This window comes from Biomphalaria glabrata, chromosome 2 (assembly GCF_947242115.1).
Source record: "Biomphalaria glabrata chromosome 2, xgBioGlab47.1, whole genome shotgun sequence".
NCBI lineage: Eukaryota > Metazoa > Mollusca > Gastropoda > Planorbidae > Biomphalaria > Biomphalaria glabrata.
The window spans coordinates 22081474-22097667 of NC_074712.1; the positions used below are offsets into that span (position 1 = coordinate 22081474).

Here is a 16194-nt window from a genome sequence, read left to right on the forward strand (position 1 = left end):
ATTTCGCAATCAAAATGCTATGAGCGTAGCCAAGCCTATTGGGTGTTTTGAGTTTAAATTTCCCTTCAGAGGGGTTTGATGCTAAAAAATACCTCTTCAATTAAAAAAAAAAAAGCAAATTACACACTAAAATTCTTTGAGCGTAGCCAAGTCAATGGGGGGTTTTGAGTTTGAACCCCTTTCCTCCAGATGGCTTTTTTTTAAAGTTTAAAACCCCTCAAGATAGTTTTGAGTTTAAAATCACCCTACAGAGCGTTTTAAGGTTGAAAGCCTCTCTCTTCAATATTATTTCTAAAGCAAACTACAGTCACCAAATTCTATGACCGTAGCTAAATATGGTTTTGAATAAAAACAACAACAACTCCAGATATATTTTAGTTTAAAACCCCATACGAGATGATTTTGACGATAAAACTTCCCTTTTCGATATAACATCTAAAGCAAAATAGTCACTTAATTCCAATATCGAAGTCAAGAGAAGTTACAAATGTCTACCAGTGTCTGGGCTCAATTAATAAAGTGCAATGAATAGTCATTTGCCGAAATTGAAAAACACTAAATGTGGCTCAACAAAGATGGCTAAGACAGATTTTAGGAGTCAGTTATAGAAATCGGGTCTAAATCAAGGAAATCCTATGCCGAACTGGGAGTCGACCCCTTAGTAAGGTTGTGACAGAGCGTCGCATGAGGTTTGCGGGACATGTTCTCCGACAAAATGAATTACGCATAATAAGAGTTGCGATGACATCCTAGTACAACTTGTTTCCACACTTTCATGGAGGTCCTCAAAGCAGATGGGAAGATGCTTCAGACATTGCCAGTGACAGATTTTTGTGGAAAAAGCTTGCCAGCAAATGCGCCGAACGGCGCGGGAGGGTCTAAGTCAGTAAGAATAGTACATTGGGTTTTTGAAATAAAACTTTTTAATAGCAAAATAATGCACTGCAGGTACCTCAGAATATGCATTTAGTTGGCTTTCAATACCAGAAATAGTGCTCTGCGGCGGGGCTCCGCCTTGATCCCTATCTCAACAGGGCGAGGAGTCTACAATTTTTTCACTAACTCAAGGAAGAACCTATCCATGGGCACAATAAATGTCTTCCAAAATAATGAAGGGTCAGAATGTAATAGAGATTAATTATGTACACACACAAACACACACACATATATATACACACATATATATATATTATATTAATATAGATTACTTATAGCATGCTCAGAGTGCTTTTGGTCCAATCTCATTTGTGGACCAGTGGGGGGAGGGGGTATCTAGGAGTTGGTTTTCCGTGCTGCCTTTAGGCGCTCAGTAAACACAACTTTGCCCGAGTCGAGTGTCGAACCTCGTGCCCCCTTCTAGGTAGCCAAGCCAAGCCAAGTTCAAGCGCACTTGGCCTCTCGATCACGCTTCCCACATATATATTTTTTTTCGGGGGGGGGGGGGTCCAGTTGGGGGGGGGGGGTAAAAAAATCCCCCCAACTCCCCCCCCTTCGAAAAAAAAATCCTGGCTACGCCCATGATCTATATAGTCTTGGGTCAGACTTAAAACTTTGTTAAACTTTATATTTACCTTGAAAAAAAAAAGGTTTCGGTAGTATTTAATCTATACAGTTCCAGCCTCTTCTTCTTGCATGACAATTATTTCAATGAGACATCGTATTCTCTGGGGTGACGAGTAGGGAAACAGTCCCAGGTCCCGCGATATGAAGAATCTTTTGTCACCGTTGTCATTTTTCTGGCAACCATTAACGTCTGCCATACTTATTAACCTACCTATAACAACTGAAACATATGATCAAACGTAAGTTGTTTATATAGACTTTATCAGATATATGATAATTGAAATCGCCAGAAATCATAAGTATATACTTAGTCTATTAAATACATGTACAAAATGACCAGCGGCAATACAATTATACATGTACAAGATTGCCAGAGGCAATACTATTAGACAACATAGCAGCCATTGACATAACGAGAGCTCTGTCAAAATTATTTTGCCAGAACCGGATTCCAGGAGTCATATAAGTGATAGAAGCAAATGGTTTCAGCAAAAATAGCTACAGCATTCATAGATATTTAAAAAAAAAAAAGAAATTTACCACGCCATACTTTCCTCAAAGCAATGGACTATGTGAAAGATTCAACGGAATGTTGAAACATGTCATATCGAAAATTGGCAATGACAATCCACAAAATTGGGATCTGTTACTACCAGCAGCTCTTTTCGCATACAAAAAAAGTCAACTAAAAATACAGACTTTTCTTCCGTCAAAATGCTCTACGGTGCGGTGCAAATCAGAGAGGTCCTGTTACCACAATAAAAGCATTATTAATGGAACCAAAACAGATTACAACAGGAACAAAAACATCACAATTCTTCAACACATTGAATGTGCGTAGACTTGAGATAACTCAACATTAATACAACTCGGCTAGATTCTTATCCTATGACGAATCCAGATGATCTCATGACAAAATTTGATGAGGCAAAATATTTCACAAAATTAGATCTCTCAAGAGAATATTACCAAAGTTCTACGGAAGAAGAATGTAAACCATACACAGCTTTTACTACTGTAATTGGACTTAATCAATGCATTTACATACCATTTAGATTATTCAATGCAAGTAATACTCTCAACATAGCTATTCATCAACTATTTAGTTGAAGAAAAAACACTGTATCATAAATCGACGACATCTGCATCTTCCACACATCTTGGAAAGAATATTTATAAGGACTTAGAGAAATTGTCCACGAACTGACAAAACATGGCTATCAAACTTAGCAAAATGGAACTAGCCATGCAAGGAGTGACATTTTTTTAGGCTACAAAGTGAGCTACAACTCTTTAAAGCCTCAAGATAACACTATTAAAAGATTATTGGACACTGAAATGAAGTGCATAAAGCCAAAAAACAAACCAGAAGCATCTTAGGACTATTCCACTTTGTATTTATGTTTCATATATTTTACCGAACATTGACAAACTTAATCAGGTTTTATATGCTCTTTGATTTCTTCTTTCTCTCTAAGATCCGTCTCTCTGACTCTCAATTTGTGTATTTCTACAGCCTCTCGCTCTTTAATTCTTGCTTCTGCCCTTTTAGCTCTTTCTACCGCATCTTTAGCTCTTTCTTCAACCTCTTTCTTTAGCTGTTTCTTTTCTCTTTTTAGCTCTTTTATCTCATCTCGATCTCTGTCTTCTCTTTCTTTTACCCACTCTTGTAAAGCGGTTCCAGTCAATCCCATTTCTTTTACAGTGGCAATTATCTGTGAAAATATGTCTGCCATCCTTGTTTACGTGTGTAGCATCCAATATAAACAATGCAAAGTGCTTTATCACTATGTTTGACCTAGTTTCGTCTCGGCTGATTGACTCATTTTTTCCCACCGTGCCACATGAGCGCACACACTTCATGGCCTTCTTAGTCCTTGATCTTTTTGTAATGCCGAACCGCAGTTCTGCATAATGTCTTCCAAGACTAAGTCAACTGACTAGACAAACGAGCCTCCAAATATATGTTACAAAAAACAATTAACAACTCGATCAAAACACAAAAACTTTAATAAACTTCATAGCACATATCACACGCTGGTCTCTCTCCTTTCTGATAACTAACACACTTCCGGTCATTCGCGCAGTGGTAAAAATTGATTATTATACATACATACAGACATTCATCCGTGACAACATCATTACTACATAAATCAATCACATTATAGTATTATACATATTTAGATTATTTGAGGTGTAATGTTTAGGTTAATTAGCTTGCAATTACTTATATTACCCATAATGCAATTGGCTTAAAGAGAGCCCGGGGGGGGGGGAGGTATTGTCACACTTCAGTGTGTAAACCAGAACAGAAAGAGCGGGGCCGGAACGGCGGACCAGTATTATTATCATCTCGAGTGCGTGAGAAAATAAGACCTTTCCAGATAGCCTTGATTTGCCTAAATATGATGTTGGTCAAAGGTGGTAGAATCTAGGATAGCTGACGTAAAGGGTCTAGAGAAATCTTGATCCGGTCATATTTAAGGAGCAAATAGCTAATACTAGGGTCAGTTGATGGTTAGTCTTTGGTCATTGTTCACAGTCATTAATTCTAATTTCCAGTGCATTTATTCTTCACTGGATTACGATTTGTTCCCTTGTATCTTTACAGTGTTTTATGTCAACTATACTCTTCTATTCCAGTTGTAAATATGCAGAGCAGTATTTCATATTTTGGAAACAATTTGATTGAATTAAGTTTCAATATATTAACTTAGAGCAAATTATTTAGCGCTGAGTCACTTCATAGTGTCCTAGTGGTGTGTTGGACAGATTTATAAGTAGCCTACTTTCGAATCCGCGTATATCAGAATATTTTGGAGACAATACAATACAAAGCATGTCTCCAAAAAATACACCGTTACATCCATCTATGAAAGTAGTCTATTTCTTATCTGTGACATTTGACCTCTCGAGAGATAATGTTTTCCCTTTGCAACATCTTGTGTGACTAAAGAAGCCAATTCTTGATACACAGCTGCTGTTGCTTCTTTCTACTTCTTTTGTGTATACACGATATGAAGCTCTTCAAAATCGACACTGACAGGAAAAAGAGACACCGGAGAGATCAACATGGAAAGCGAGCCTAAAGAAAGGGTCCAGGATTGCAGATGGCATAGTCCTATTAATGCAGCATTTAATACTGTATAGGCTACACAAGATCCATACTTTTAAAAATATATTTTAATCGTATGGAGTGGACCTAAAACAAAAATCACTGTATGCCTACACAAAAAGCATTTATCTAAAAAACAAACAAACATGCATTTGAAAATCATCTACTTAAAATCATTTTTTTTCACGCAAAAGGAAAGAAATAAAGAACTTAAAAGATGTTAGTGTTATTGTGTTACATTCTTTTACTTGTTCTTATGCAATTTATCTAATGTAATATAACATCTTACATTCGGTCAACATCTGATTGGGTCAAACAATTTAATAAAGTATAGGTACATTTGCAAAGACTAGACTTTCATGCTTGATGGGAATGGAGAGGTTATAGAGGTCAGTTTAATTTTTTTTCTCGCCTATGTTTATTTTTTTTCAATATGTGGCGAATACAGAATATAAAATTCAGAATATAACATTTCAAAAAGGACAAATGATTTTTATTATGCTTCCTAAAATTGAGTATTCTTACACTTGTTTATTAAAAAAACGTCCGACACCAACTTTATGCAACAAAATGGGGAAGAAGCCGCTAGACATTTGTTCAATCACTAAGTACTTCTATATGATCATCTATCGTCCTAAATCCATAGGAATAATTGTTCTTAGTGGCACTGGAAGTCAATATTCGATCGTTGGAGGGTAATTTATGTTGGGTGACGTTATGGTTAGGAAACAGGCCTGCATGTTTATCGACGTCACCGGGAGATTTGAGTTTAGTGACGTCACTGGCAGATTTTAAAAGTTTGCCCAGGTCACCAGGAGACAGTATATGTCGGCCAAGGTCATTTGACAATAATCTTAGATTGCTGACGTCAATGAAAACTAGTCTGTGTTCGCCTACATCTATAGAAGGCAGTCTGTGTTCGCTTGCTTCTATTGAAGACGTATCACTGTATTTACTGACATCTAGAAATGCCATCTTCTTATCAGTCTGGTGTCTGAAATCTAAAGAGATCGAATCAGACATGCTGAACTGAAAATCGTCCGAGACATCTTTGCAGGGAGAGATATTTCCTGAACAACCTTTCAGGAAGACGTTATCATTCTCATCCAGCATGGAAAGAGAGTCTATAGACGCCTTCCCAGAATCACAATTATTGGCAGTATGTAAAGTATGAACACACGCCTCGACTGTCTGAACGTGCTGTACAGCAGTAGTGGTCAAAGAGTTAAAATCGTTTACTCTATCAGTAGTTGAGTGGGTCTCAATCACAACTTTAAGCTGCGCTTTACGTTTAACTCTAGTCAGACTGGAGTCTTTTGACACTTGAACGTCCGGCGATGGTTGAATTAAGGGGGACGACGTTTGATTTAAAAGTTTCTCTTGGTCACTGATTGAAACATTACACGCTTGATAATTTTCTTTTGGCCTTGTTTTACACTTTATACGCTTGTGGATTTGATGTGTCACGTGACCTTGCTGTGTAGCCTGACTGAAATTCTGCTTCTGGTTGTTATCCTGTTGTGTAGCCAGGCTGCCTTTTGCTACCTTTTGTACTGAATTGTTTTTATTTGCTATTGACTTTTCCTGTTTGTGATCAATTAATCCATTAAGTTTCAACTTTTGATTTTGTTTATTGAGTTTGTTACGTCTTTCACTGCCCAGTTTAGTTCCATCATCACGTCCATTGCAGTGATCATTAAGCCTAGCTTGGTTCAATAAAATAACTTTAGTCTCTTTTCCTTCTTCCTCTATATCTGCTCTAAAGTAGACAGTTTTGCTGTTTTGACACTTGCTACAGTAATTAGATTTCAAAATACCTCGGTTGTAGGCGTATTTACTTTGAAGAACTTCGGGCGTCGTCTCCCCTGTCTCTTGCTGCAATATAGATGGCGCTGCTTTGACACTTGTCTGGAAAATAAACACAAATAAATGCGGATACAATTTACTTAAATCTGATAAAATTATAAAGATGCATTGTCAAAACGAAACCAAAGTTGTATTAATAATTATATGTCACATTTAACGCTAAGATTGTGTGAGAAAACTATCATTAGCCAAATATCTTAGGCTAAATTAATCATAAAACAATGGACCTCGTTCACCAATCGTAAACAAACAACTTTTAGCCACGTGTATCTCTATCTCTTCTATACAAATTACGTAATACACACAGGCTGTCACGTGACTTTATTTTCATTGTTTTATCAATATTATCACGTGGTTAAATGTTGTTTGTTTACGATTGGTGAATGAGGTCCATTCCTCTAGTAGATTTTGATTGATAACCGAAGCAACCTAGAACACATTTTGATTTATAAGTAGGCCAAATAGCAGATCCTAAACCTCAGAATGCTCTGTGAAAAATATCTTCAACACCAAGAGAATCTTTTCCTTGTCTTGATTGATTTCAAGAAAGCTTTCGATCGCGTATGGCACGGGGCACTCTGGGCGACAATGGAAAAGTACAGCATTAACAAGGTTACAAAGACAGTTTGTGTGGAAACACAAACTCAAAATCGGACCCCGAAGTGGTCCATCCAGGCAGGTAAAAAAGCAAGGTTTCAATATTTTCAGAAAGGACAGCAGAATGAAATTCTATCAAAGACAAATGACAAAGAAAAATGGAGAAAAAGGTTTGACAGATCTTGTGTGTTGCCCCAGCGGTCCAGTAGACCAAAGGATAGGTGAAAGTGAATGTCAAGCTAGAAGTGAACCTGGCCTAACTGATGTCTAATAATTAATATCTTATTGATCTCATTGTTTTGTAAAGGGTCAATCTCTTATTCAAATCCTCAAGCACAAAACATTTCCGTTAAAAAAAAATCCCTTTGGCTGAGTGTTCTATTGCACTAGGTAGCGCTGCAGTTCATGCGATAATATGAAAAACTACTTATTAATTGTTGTTTTGAATTATGTCCAACTTATATGCATACTAAATAGATTTGTTCTCTTTAAAAAAATAGTTATCATTTTTTGTGTGTAAATGTAGTAATTAGTATGACAGAACTTACTTAACTTAGCAATACAAATGTAGCAAAAAAAATAATTTTTAAACAAAAAATCTAAAACCGTTTGCATAAATGTGTTAAAAATATGGTAAATAAATATCTCCCCTACTAAAGAGCCTCCCGTATTTGTTACTATTAATAGTGAATAGTTGTAAAAGTGGTGTAATTTAATGAAAAATCTGCTTGCATAGATAATTTTTAAAATTAGATGGTTCACTTTCGGAAAAGAAATGTAGCCGTTGCATCAGAACTTTAAATGATCTACAATTTTCATTTTCTCTTCTAGTTTCTGAGATCTAAACGAGACGGACGGACGGACAGACAGGCCACACAAAACTAATATCGTCTTTACCTCTTTCGGGGGCCGCATATAAAAACATAATAAAAGTTATCCAGAACCTCTACAGTGCGGTGTACTTCAACAATAATATTGGGGACTGGTTCAAAACCACAGTTGGAATAAGACAAGGCTACCTACTTTCACTAACACTCTTCAATATCTTCCTTGAAAGGATAATGGAAGATGCTCTCGAGGGCTATGAAGGTACTGTAAGCATTGGAGGAAAAAGAATTACTAACTTGCGCTTCGCAGATGACATTGATGGCCAAGAAGGGACAAAAGAAGAACTAGCTGACCTGGTGATGCGCACTGACAAGACTTATGGTATGCAAATAAATGCCAAAAAAAAAAACACACCAAATTATGATCAATACCAACAGGGCTTTAAAAGAGGCATCAGTATTGGAGGTAAAATGCTGACTAGTGTTAGCAGCTTCAAATACCTTGGAGCTATTGTCTCAGATGAGGGAACGAAACCTGAACTGCTGGCCCGAATAGCACAGTCCACAGCAGCCCTTTCAAAACTTAAAATAATATGGAAAGGCAAAGACTTTGCCATCGGCACCAAAATCAGACTGATGCGCTCCCTGGTCATGGCCACATTTTATGTGCTTGTGAGTCTTGAACGCTGACTGGAGAGCTAGAGAGGAGGATCCTAACAATGGAATTGAGATGATACAGAAGGATCCTAAGTATCACGTCACAAAGACCGCATCACAAACCAAGAGATTAGAGACAGGGTTATTGCAGCGATCGGACCCCATGATGACCTGCTAACTATAAGAAAAAAAAACGCAAGCTTAACCTCTATGGCCATATTACAAGATCTTCGGGGCTCGCAAAGACCTTCCTTCAGGGAACAGTACCAGGAAAAAGAAGAAGAGGCAGACAGAGAAAGCGATGGTAGGATAACATAAAAGAATGGACGGACCTGCCATTGAAAGAGGTTCTAAACAAGGCAAAAGACAGGGAGGAATGGAGCAAGACGGTCGACGAGTCTTGTTTGGTGCCCCAACGGTTTAACAGACTAAGGGATAGGTAAAGGTAAAAAAAAAAGGAGGTCTACCACTAAAGTCCAATGCGATCCGTGAGTTTCAGTTTCAAATCGCATTTCCATTTTTATGTAGACCTTTTTTCTATTTCTTAGACTGAATTTATTTGTTAAAAATGTCCTCTAGTTAATAAATAATGTTTTTCTTGCCTACATTTGAGAAGTACGAACACTGATCCTAGTGATCTTAAAACATTACATTATTGACCTTTCTAAGTATAAGTTCTGTGGGCAGATCGTTTATACTTTATTAACTTTATTTCATTTAGGCTACTTACATGTTTATTTGGTTCATATATTTCTTTCTTTCTGAATTTATTGTTCATTTTTTTGAAAATTTGATACACAAATACGAAGTTAAAACACAGTCCTGCAAAGATACCACTAGAGCCTATAATAACGTAATCCATCTCAGAATCAACATATCCCAGAACAGTAAGATATACCCCAATAGACAGCAGAACAAGACCAACAATACACGAAGCGATGTACGATAACGAAAGAAGGCGACCACTTATGTCTTTGGTCTCGGCTTCTACTGTTCCATCATGGATGTCAAGAGACTCTAAGCAAGTCTCTGTCTCTGAAATCAAAGTAGGACTATATGGTTGGAAGGGATTGTCGTGATGTGTTCCCATGCTGATTGACTAGACATTATGAAGAACATTGATTGATTGATTGATTAAACTCCACTCACACAACCAACGAGCTAAAAGATATCAAAATTGCAACTTATTGCTAAAACGCTCTAGCACTGAGGTAATGTAGTAATACGTCACATTTTCATTGCGTGTCGAAATAGAGACCTATACATGTACATCAAAAGGTTTCGTTCAATACATCGGCATCACACAACAGATGGACTTGAAAACAAAAGGTAAAGTCTAGATGTATTCATCTTTTCAGTGTTTCCAACGCAGAGCATTTCCTTTTGATCATTGAAAGAAAAAGAACGCAAGTTATTCCAGAAATGTTGAGGCTCTAGCACCTTGGCCACTAATCACAGAACCTAAGAAATGCAAACACACCTAAGATACACAGGAGTAACTCAAAGAAATCGTTCAACCGTTTCACGTTTTGAAAAGGAGCAAGTAAAAAAAAAACGACTGGGAGGGCACTTCGACGTGGAAAAAGCTACATTGGTGTTAAATCACATTTTGAAAAGAGAGCTGTTGCAATCGCGCAAGCACACATCTGTTGACTCATTCGTTTAATTCATGGACACATGTATACATACGCCTTCATTCAAAGTAGAGCACTTCCGAATTTTAATTGATTCTGCTAAGTTCTTTGCATTGGTCTTCAGTAAGATATGCTCTATATCCATTCAATACAGACAAAAGGTGACTGTTGAGCTTATTCATATGTTCAAAGGTTTACAGGCAACCACCGGTAAATAGCCTACTGTACTCCCGTAAACTTGATTCATTTGGTTAAAGCCAGTGGTTCCTTTATTATAAAATGAGGAGGCGTGTGAAAATGTCATACTTATGAAGGTTGAACCAAACTTCTAAACAGTTTTTAGGTTAGGCTATGATGGTTAGTTTCAATGTATGGACATCACATGTAGGCCTAATCTCGCACTAACTTAACTTTGTGGTTGTGAATGTCACATTTAAAGGTGACTAGAACAAGAAGCGATGAGAACCGCTGTTCTAAGTATGCTACTATTGAGATTGACAAAATGCTTCCTTTCATACGATGCATGGAGCAGAAATTATTATTAAATATATTTTTTGACTTACTTCCCTTTCTAAGAACTACCTACACATCTATAGTGTTTGGTGAAAAGAGTGACAGCCAAAGAAACATGCAGTTGGAAATCTCAAATAATGCTTAAACAATTCTGCTTCTAAAAAATAAAAAAATTCTAGTCCAGTGTTTCTTAAATGTTTTTCTGTGGACCCCCCTTCCACCAAAGAAACAAAAAAGTGTCCGTGCTTCTCCCTCCTCCCCGTCAGCGAGGAGTCTATGGGAGCCCTTATAGTTCCTCCAGCAGTGTCCGGTCAGAGCCCCGACGCCAAGGGTTTTCCTGCTTCCTGAGCTTCAGGAAGTTCGCAATAAGAAAAGCGCAGTTCAAACAAAAAAAAAAATATTGATATTGACTCGTTTGCCTGTGTCCAGTGCTGACGAAATGCCTTCTCCTGGCGTCTGATGTGCACGCTCCTAGTTTTTTTTTTTAAATCAATAAAGTCACATGAAAAAGGAGGAAACACTGGTCATTGTTCTAATGCAATGGACAAACATTTGTAATGACCGTGAGCGTTGTAAGATCATCTTCGTGTTAATTTAAATGTTATGTCGCGGACATTTTTTTCCCTTTAGTTCGTCACTCAACAAATGTATATCTACGAAAGTCAACAAATGTATATCTACGAAAGTCAACAAATGTATATCTACGAAAGTCAACAAATGTATATCTACAAAAGTCAACAAATGTATATCTACGAAAATCAACAAATGTATATATGCGAAAGTCAACAAATGTACATCTACGAAAGTCAACAAATGTATATCTACGAAAATCAACAAATGTATATATGCGAAAGTCAACAAATGTATATCTACGAAAGTCAACAAATGTATATCTACGAAAGTCAACAAATGTATATCTACGAAAGTCAACAAATGTATATCTACGAAAGTCAACAAATGTATATCTACGAAAATCAACAAATGTATATATGCGAAAGTCAACAAATGTACATCTACGAAAGTCAACAAATGTATATCTACGAAAGTCAACAAATGTATATCTACGAAAGTCAACAAATGTATATATGCGAAAGTCAACAAATGTACATCTACGAAAGTCAACAAATGTATATCTACTGTGAGCTTGCGCTCCCAGAGCTATATTTTTATATATTTTATTTTTATAGGCTAGTGCCAAACTTATTATTTGTACTTCCGCTTTTTGTGTATAAAAAGTGATGCACGCTGTTTTAAAACAGTTCAGTGTATAGTTGACCAGTGGTCAGTACCATATCTGTCTGTGTGACAGCTGAATATCTTTGTGGTCTGTCGTCTAATTATATTTTTATTCCTGTACCTGGGACGGCCTGCTATTGTTACTGCTTTTAGCTGCTTTTAACTGCTGCTTTTAGCTGCTGAATATTACTGCTTTTTGATGCAGTTACTCTGCTAAAATAACTGCTGCTTATAATTGCTGTTATAGATAGATGCATTCTAGGGAATGTAGTGTTATTTTGTTTCTGCTATTGATAGTTTTGTTATTGTTTCTGTAGATCTATTCTAGATCTAATTCTAGGGAAGCTAGTGTTACTTTGTTTCTGCTATTGATAGTTTTGTTCTTGTTCCTGTAGATCTATTCTAGATCTAATTCTAGGGAAGCTTAAGCTAGTGTTATTTTGTTCTTGTAGTGTAGCCTTAGTGGCTTAGTTAGTAAACTTAGTTATAAGTTATATATTGCTACGAATCTCACTATCCAGGTTCTCTGCAAACAGCACCTTGCACCACCAACAGAAAGAACTTGACAACTCAGGGCTCCGAATAACGTAATAGTTTAATGTCAATAAAATAACAGCCAATACTGTACAATTGGCAGCAAGTAAAGTCTGTACAAATATCTCTCAAGTTAATAACCGTGCCGCCGTATCAACTCTTGCACTGGTCTCTCTGTCTCGTCTCGGACTTGTACTGAGCCGTAGTAACGAACTGTAGATCGGAAAGTTGTAACTGACTCGTCTCTGATACCTTCGCTCTTTATATAGGGTCCCTGCTGGCCTTCTAGAACCGGGCAGAACGTCGCTCGACCATTCTGGGACGCTCCTGAGCTCTGTTCACAACGCCGATCCTACTCGAACCTTCATGTTGTTAACTCGTCTCGGTTGACCGTCGTAGCTCGTCACGGTTGACCGCTCGTCAACCGTTGGCCTGGGGCGATTTGCGTCGGCTGACTACACACACACACCACAACCCCCATCTGTGCCACCACCAGGTTTATAACAATATTATGTTCTTATTTTAGTTATGGATTGGCTGTAGTAGTAGGATATTGTAGATCTAGACTAGTTTATTGTAGTGTGTTTGTGTAGATCTAGGTCTAGTATAGTATACTGTAGTTTATTAGTTGGTTTGATCAGTTTGTATTAGATAGTTGGTTTGGTTAGTTTGTTGGTGTTTGTAGTAGCGTAGATTTAGAGGGTTTTAGTTAGTTGCTGAGTTCAGTTGTAGTGGTTAGTCAAGTTAGTGTATATATTATTTTTTATTATTGATTTATTTTTGTATGTAAATAAAGTTTCTTTTTGTTTTATTTATCGTAAACTAAAGTTTGTTATCTTGTTTTCATTTAGTTGAGTTAGTTTAGTTTAGTATGTCTGGTTACTTAGGTGACTCTAGCCCCTTGGTCACCATACCGAGGTGCACAGATTGAGCCCACCCAGTAGCGCAAACATCTGCCTACTGTTGGTAAATTTTAATGTTGAGCAGCAGAGAATAGGTCCCCTCCCACTCGCGCCTGCCTGACCTGCTCACACTACGAAAGTCAACAAATGTATATCTTCGAAAGTCAACAAATGTATATCTACAAAAGTCAACAAATGTATATCTACGAAAATCAACAAATGTATATATGCGAAAGTCAACACATGTACATCTACGAAGGTCAACAATTGTACATCTACGAAAGTCAACAACTGTATATCTACGAAAGTCAACAACATAGACTTATATATATATACTATATCAAAAATAAGAGTACTCTCGTCTCATAATTATTATTTTGCAATTTTTAAATACATAATCTAGAAAGATCTAGGTCATAGACTTATATATTATACTAGACTGGAAACCGGAAATAAATTCTTATCCACGATTTATCTATTCACAGACTTATCTATATATAGATTTTTATGTACGTGAACTCTTTTTTCATAGAAAAGTAATGATCTTTATGTGAGCAGGTCAGGCAGGCGCGAGCTGTGGTGGCCTATTCTCTTCTGCTGCTCAACATTAAATTCATTTGTAACAGTAGGCAGGTGGTAGCTCTACTGGGTGGGCCCAATCTGTGCACCTCGGTCTGCGACCAAGGGGCTAGAGTCGCCTAAGCAACCAGACAGCACAATTAAACTAAACTAAACTAATCTCTAGCTAACTAAAAGAAAGCAAAAACGAAACTTTTACTTTAGGATGAATAAAACAAAAAGAAACTTTATTTACATACACAAATAAATCAATAATAAAATATATAACATATAGAGCTACACTAACACTACAACTGAACTCAGCAACTAACTAAAACCCTCTAAATCTACAAACACTAACAGACTAACCAAACCAACTATCTAACTATTACTACCCTAGACCTAAGCTTAGAATTAATAAAATATAACAAAAAAAGGTACAAGGAGGCGATGGCAGACTAATGGCAGTCTATTGGCAGACTAACAACAGCCTACACTGCTACAGGCAGTAGACTAACAACAGCAGTACTGCAGTAAGGATAGCAGGCGGTCCCAGCTGAAATTACACTACACACAATTAACTCTACACCGGCACTACTGTCGGCACTGACCACTGGTCAAGACAAAAGAGGGCTCAACGTGGTTCCGGAGCTAGCTATAACTGGTCAGCGCGAACATATCGGAGAGCATGACGTCACGCTAATTATCTAAAACTAAACTAGACTACTGACACGCCTAATTTGTACCTAGCCGTACGCTATAATAAAATCTAGAAAATTACACAAGACACGGACTACACAACATTATATACCAAATTAAACAGCATAAAAAAGAGAATCTTAAAATTCAATTTTACAAAAATACAAAAAGGAAGAAGAAAGATATTTATGTTCTAAACTCGTACAGGGACCCTATACAGCTTCTAGACTTACACTTAGACTGAAATTAAAAAATAACTACTAACCTAACCTAAGCGCTAAAGACAAAAATACGTAGAACTAATCAGGGACAAAGAAATGGAAACAGTGCCAACAACTCTAAGGCTAGTTAACTATTTTTAAAACTACTTTTCCTCTACGAGTAAAACACAAATAACAGAAAAAGACTAAAACTAGCAGAAGTTATAAATAGCGGAAACTACAAACACACAGCACTGACCTATGCAAGAAGAAAAGACACTAAATTAAATTATTCTAGCCTGGCCTATATAAAGTAAATAGATCGAAATACAGATAAAAATAGATAACAAATAGACCTGGGGGTCGCACGCTCACATTTAGTTTTCAAAGTTTAGAAATAATGCAAAATCATTTCTCGGATTTTCACGCAAATATATGAAACAAAGCCAATTCTTGTTTGTTTCCATTGAGATAATGTTTTAAAAATCCTAGATCGAAATAATTTATGTTAATTTAAATCATCCTATGTACATTTAAATAGACAGATTACCTAGTTCTTTCTTGATGTATCTAAAAATTACAAAATTGCCAGACAATCGCCTTCCCAAACAACTTCTGTACGGGGAGCTGTGTGCAGTAAAGCGCTCCCATGGAGACCAATACAAGCGCTACAAAGACACTCTCAAGAGCTCCTTCAAGGAATGCGATATCGACATGCAAGGCTGTGAAGCACTAGCTCTCGATCGCTCCTCATGGCGAGAAGCTGTGAGTCTCTGTCTCAAGATTTGAAGCAAGAAGAGTGGCCAGGGCGAAAGAGCGCTGAACCAACAAAAAGCTGAGAGAAGAAGCAGTCCTATCAGCAACTGACCTAACCCACCCATGCCACGTATGCGGCCGGCTTTTTAAAGCGAGGGATGGACTTTACAGCCATTTTCGAGTCCATAGGAAATGTAGGTCTACGAAAGTCAACAACTGTAGATCTACGAAAGTCAACAACTGTAGATCTACGAAAGTCAACAACTGTAGATCTACGAAAGTCAACAAATATACCTTTGAATACTTTTTTATTAACAGCTAATACAATTTCCTTACCTGCATAAACTTTTTTTTCACCCTTTTTTTTTGTTAAGGCAGTTGAAAGCTTTGTTACACCAGTCTGCTAAATTACACAAGTCTGCTTAATAACATTAGTCAGCTTAGTTGTAACATATTGGTATTATATGTACATTTGCACACTTTTGCGTCAGTGTTCCTAATATATCTTCCCTCTTAAACGCTAGTTTGTTATTTGTG

General features: G+C 37.1%; 1 protein-coding gene across 2 annotated transcripts; it reads right to left on the minus strand.

Moving 5' to 3' along the window:
- Window positions 1-2099: 2099 nt before the first annotated feature.
- On the minus strand, window positions 2100-16079 carry LOC129924521 (uncharacterized). 2 transcript variants are annotated; one of them, XM_056019643.1, is made up of 2 exons: window positions 15994-16079; window positions 2100-6586 (listed from the first exon to the last, which is right to left on the minus strand). In XM_056019643.1, the coding sequence occupies exons 1-2, from the start codon at window positions 15997-15999 to the stop codon at window positions 5276-5278; spliced, it is 1317 nt and encodes a 438-aa protein (XP_055875618.1). In that variant the 5' UTR covers window positions 16000-16079; the 3' UTR covers window positions 2100-5275. The 2 variants fall into 2 exon arrangements, with proteins under 2 accessions (XP_055875618.1, XP_055875616.1); XM_056019641.1 differs by lacking the exon at window positions 15994-16079 and adding an exon at window positions 9356-10289 and having other exon boundaries at window positions 2152-6586.
- Window positions 16080-16194: the final 115 nt, after the last annotated feature.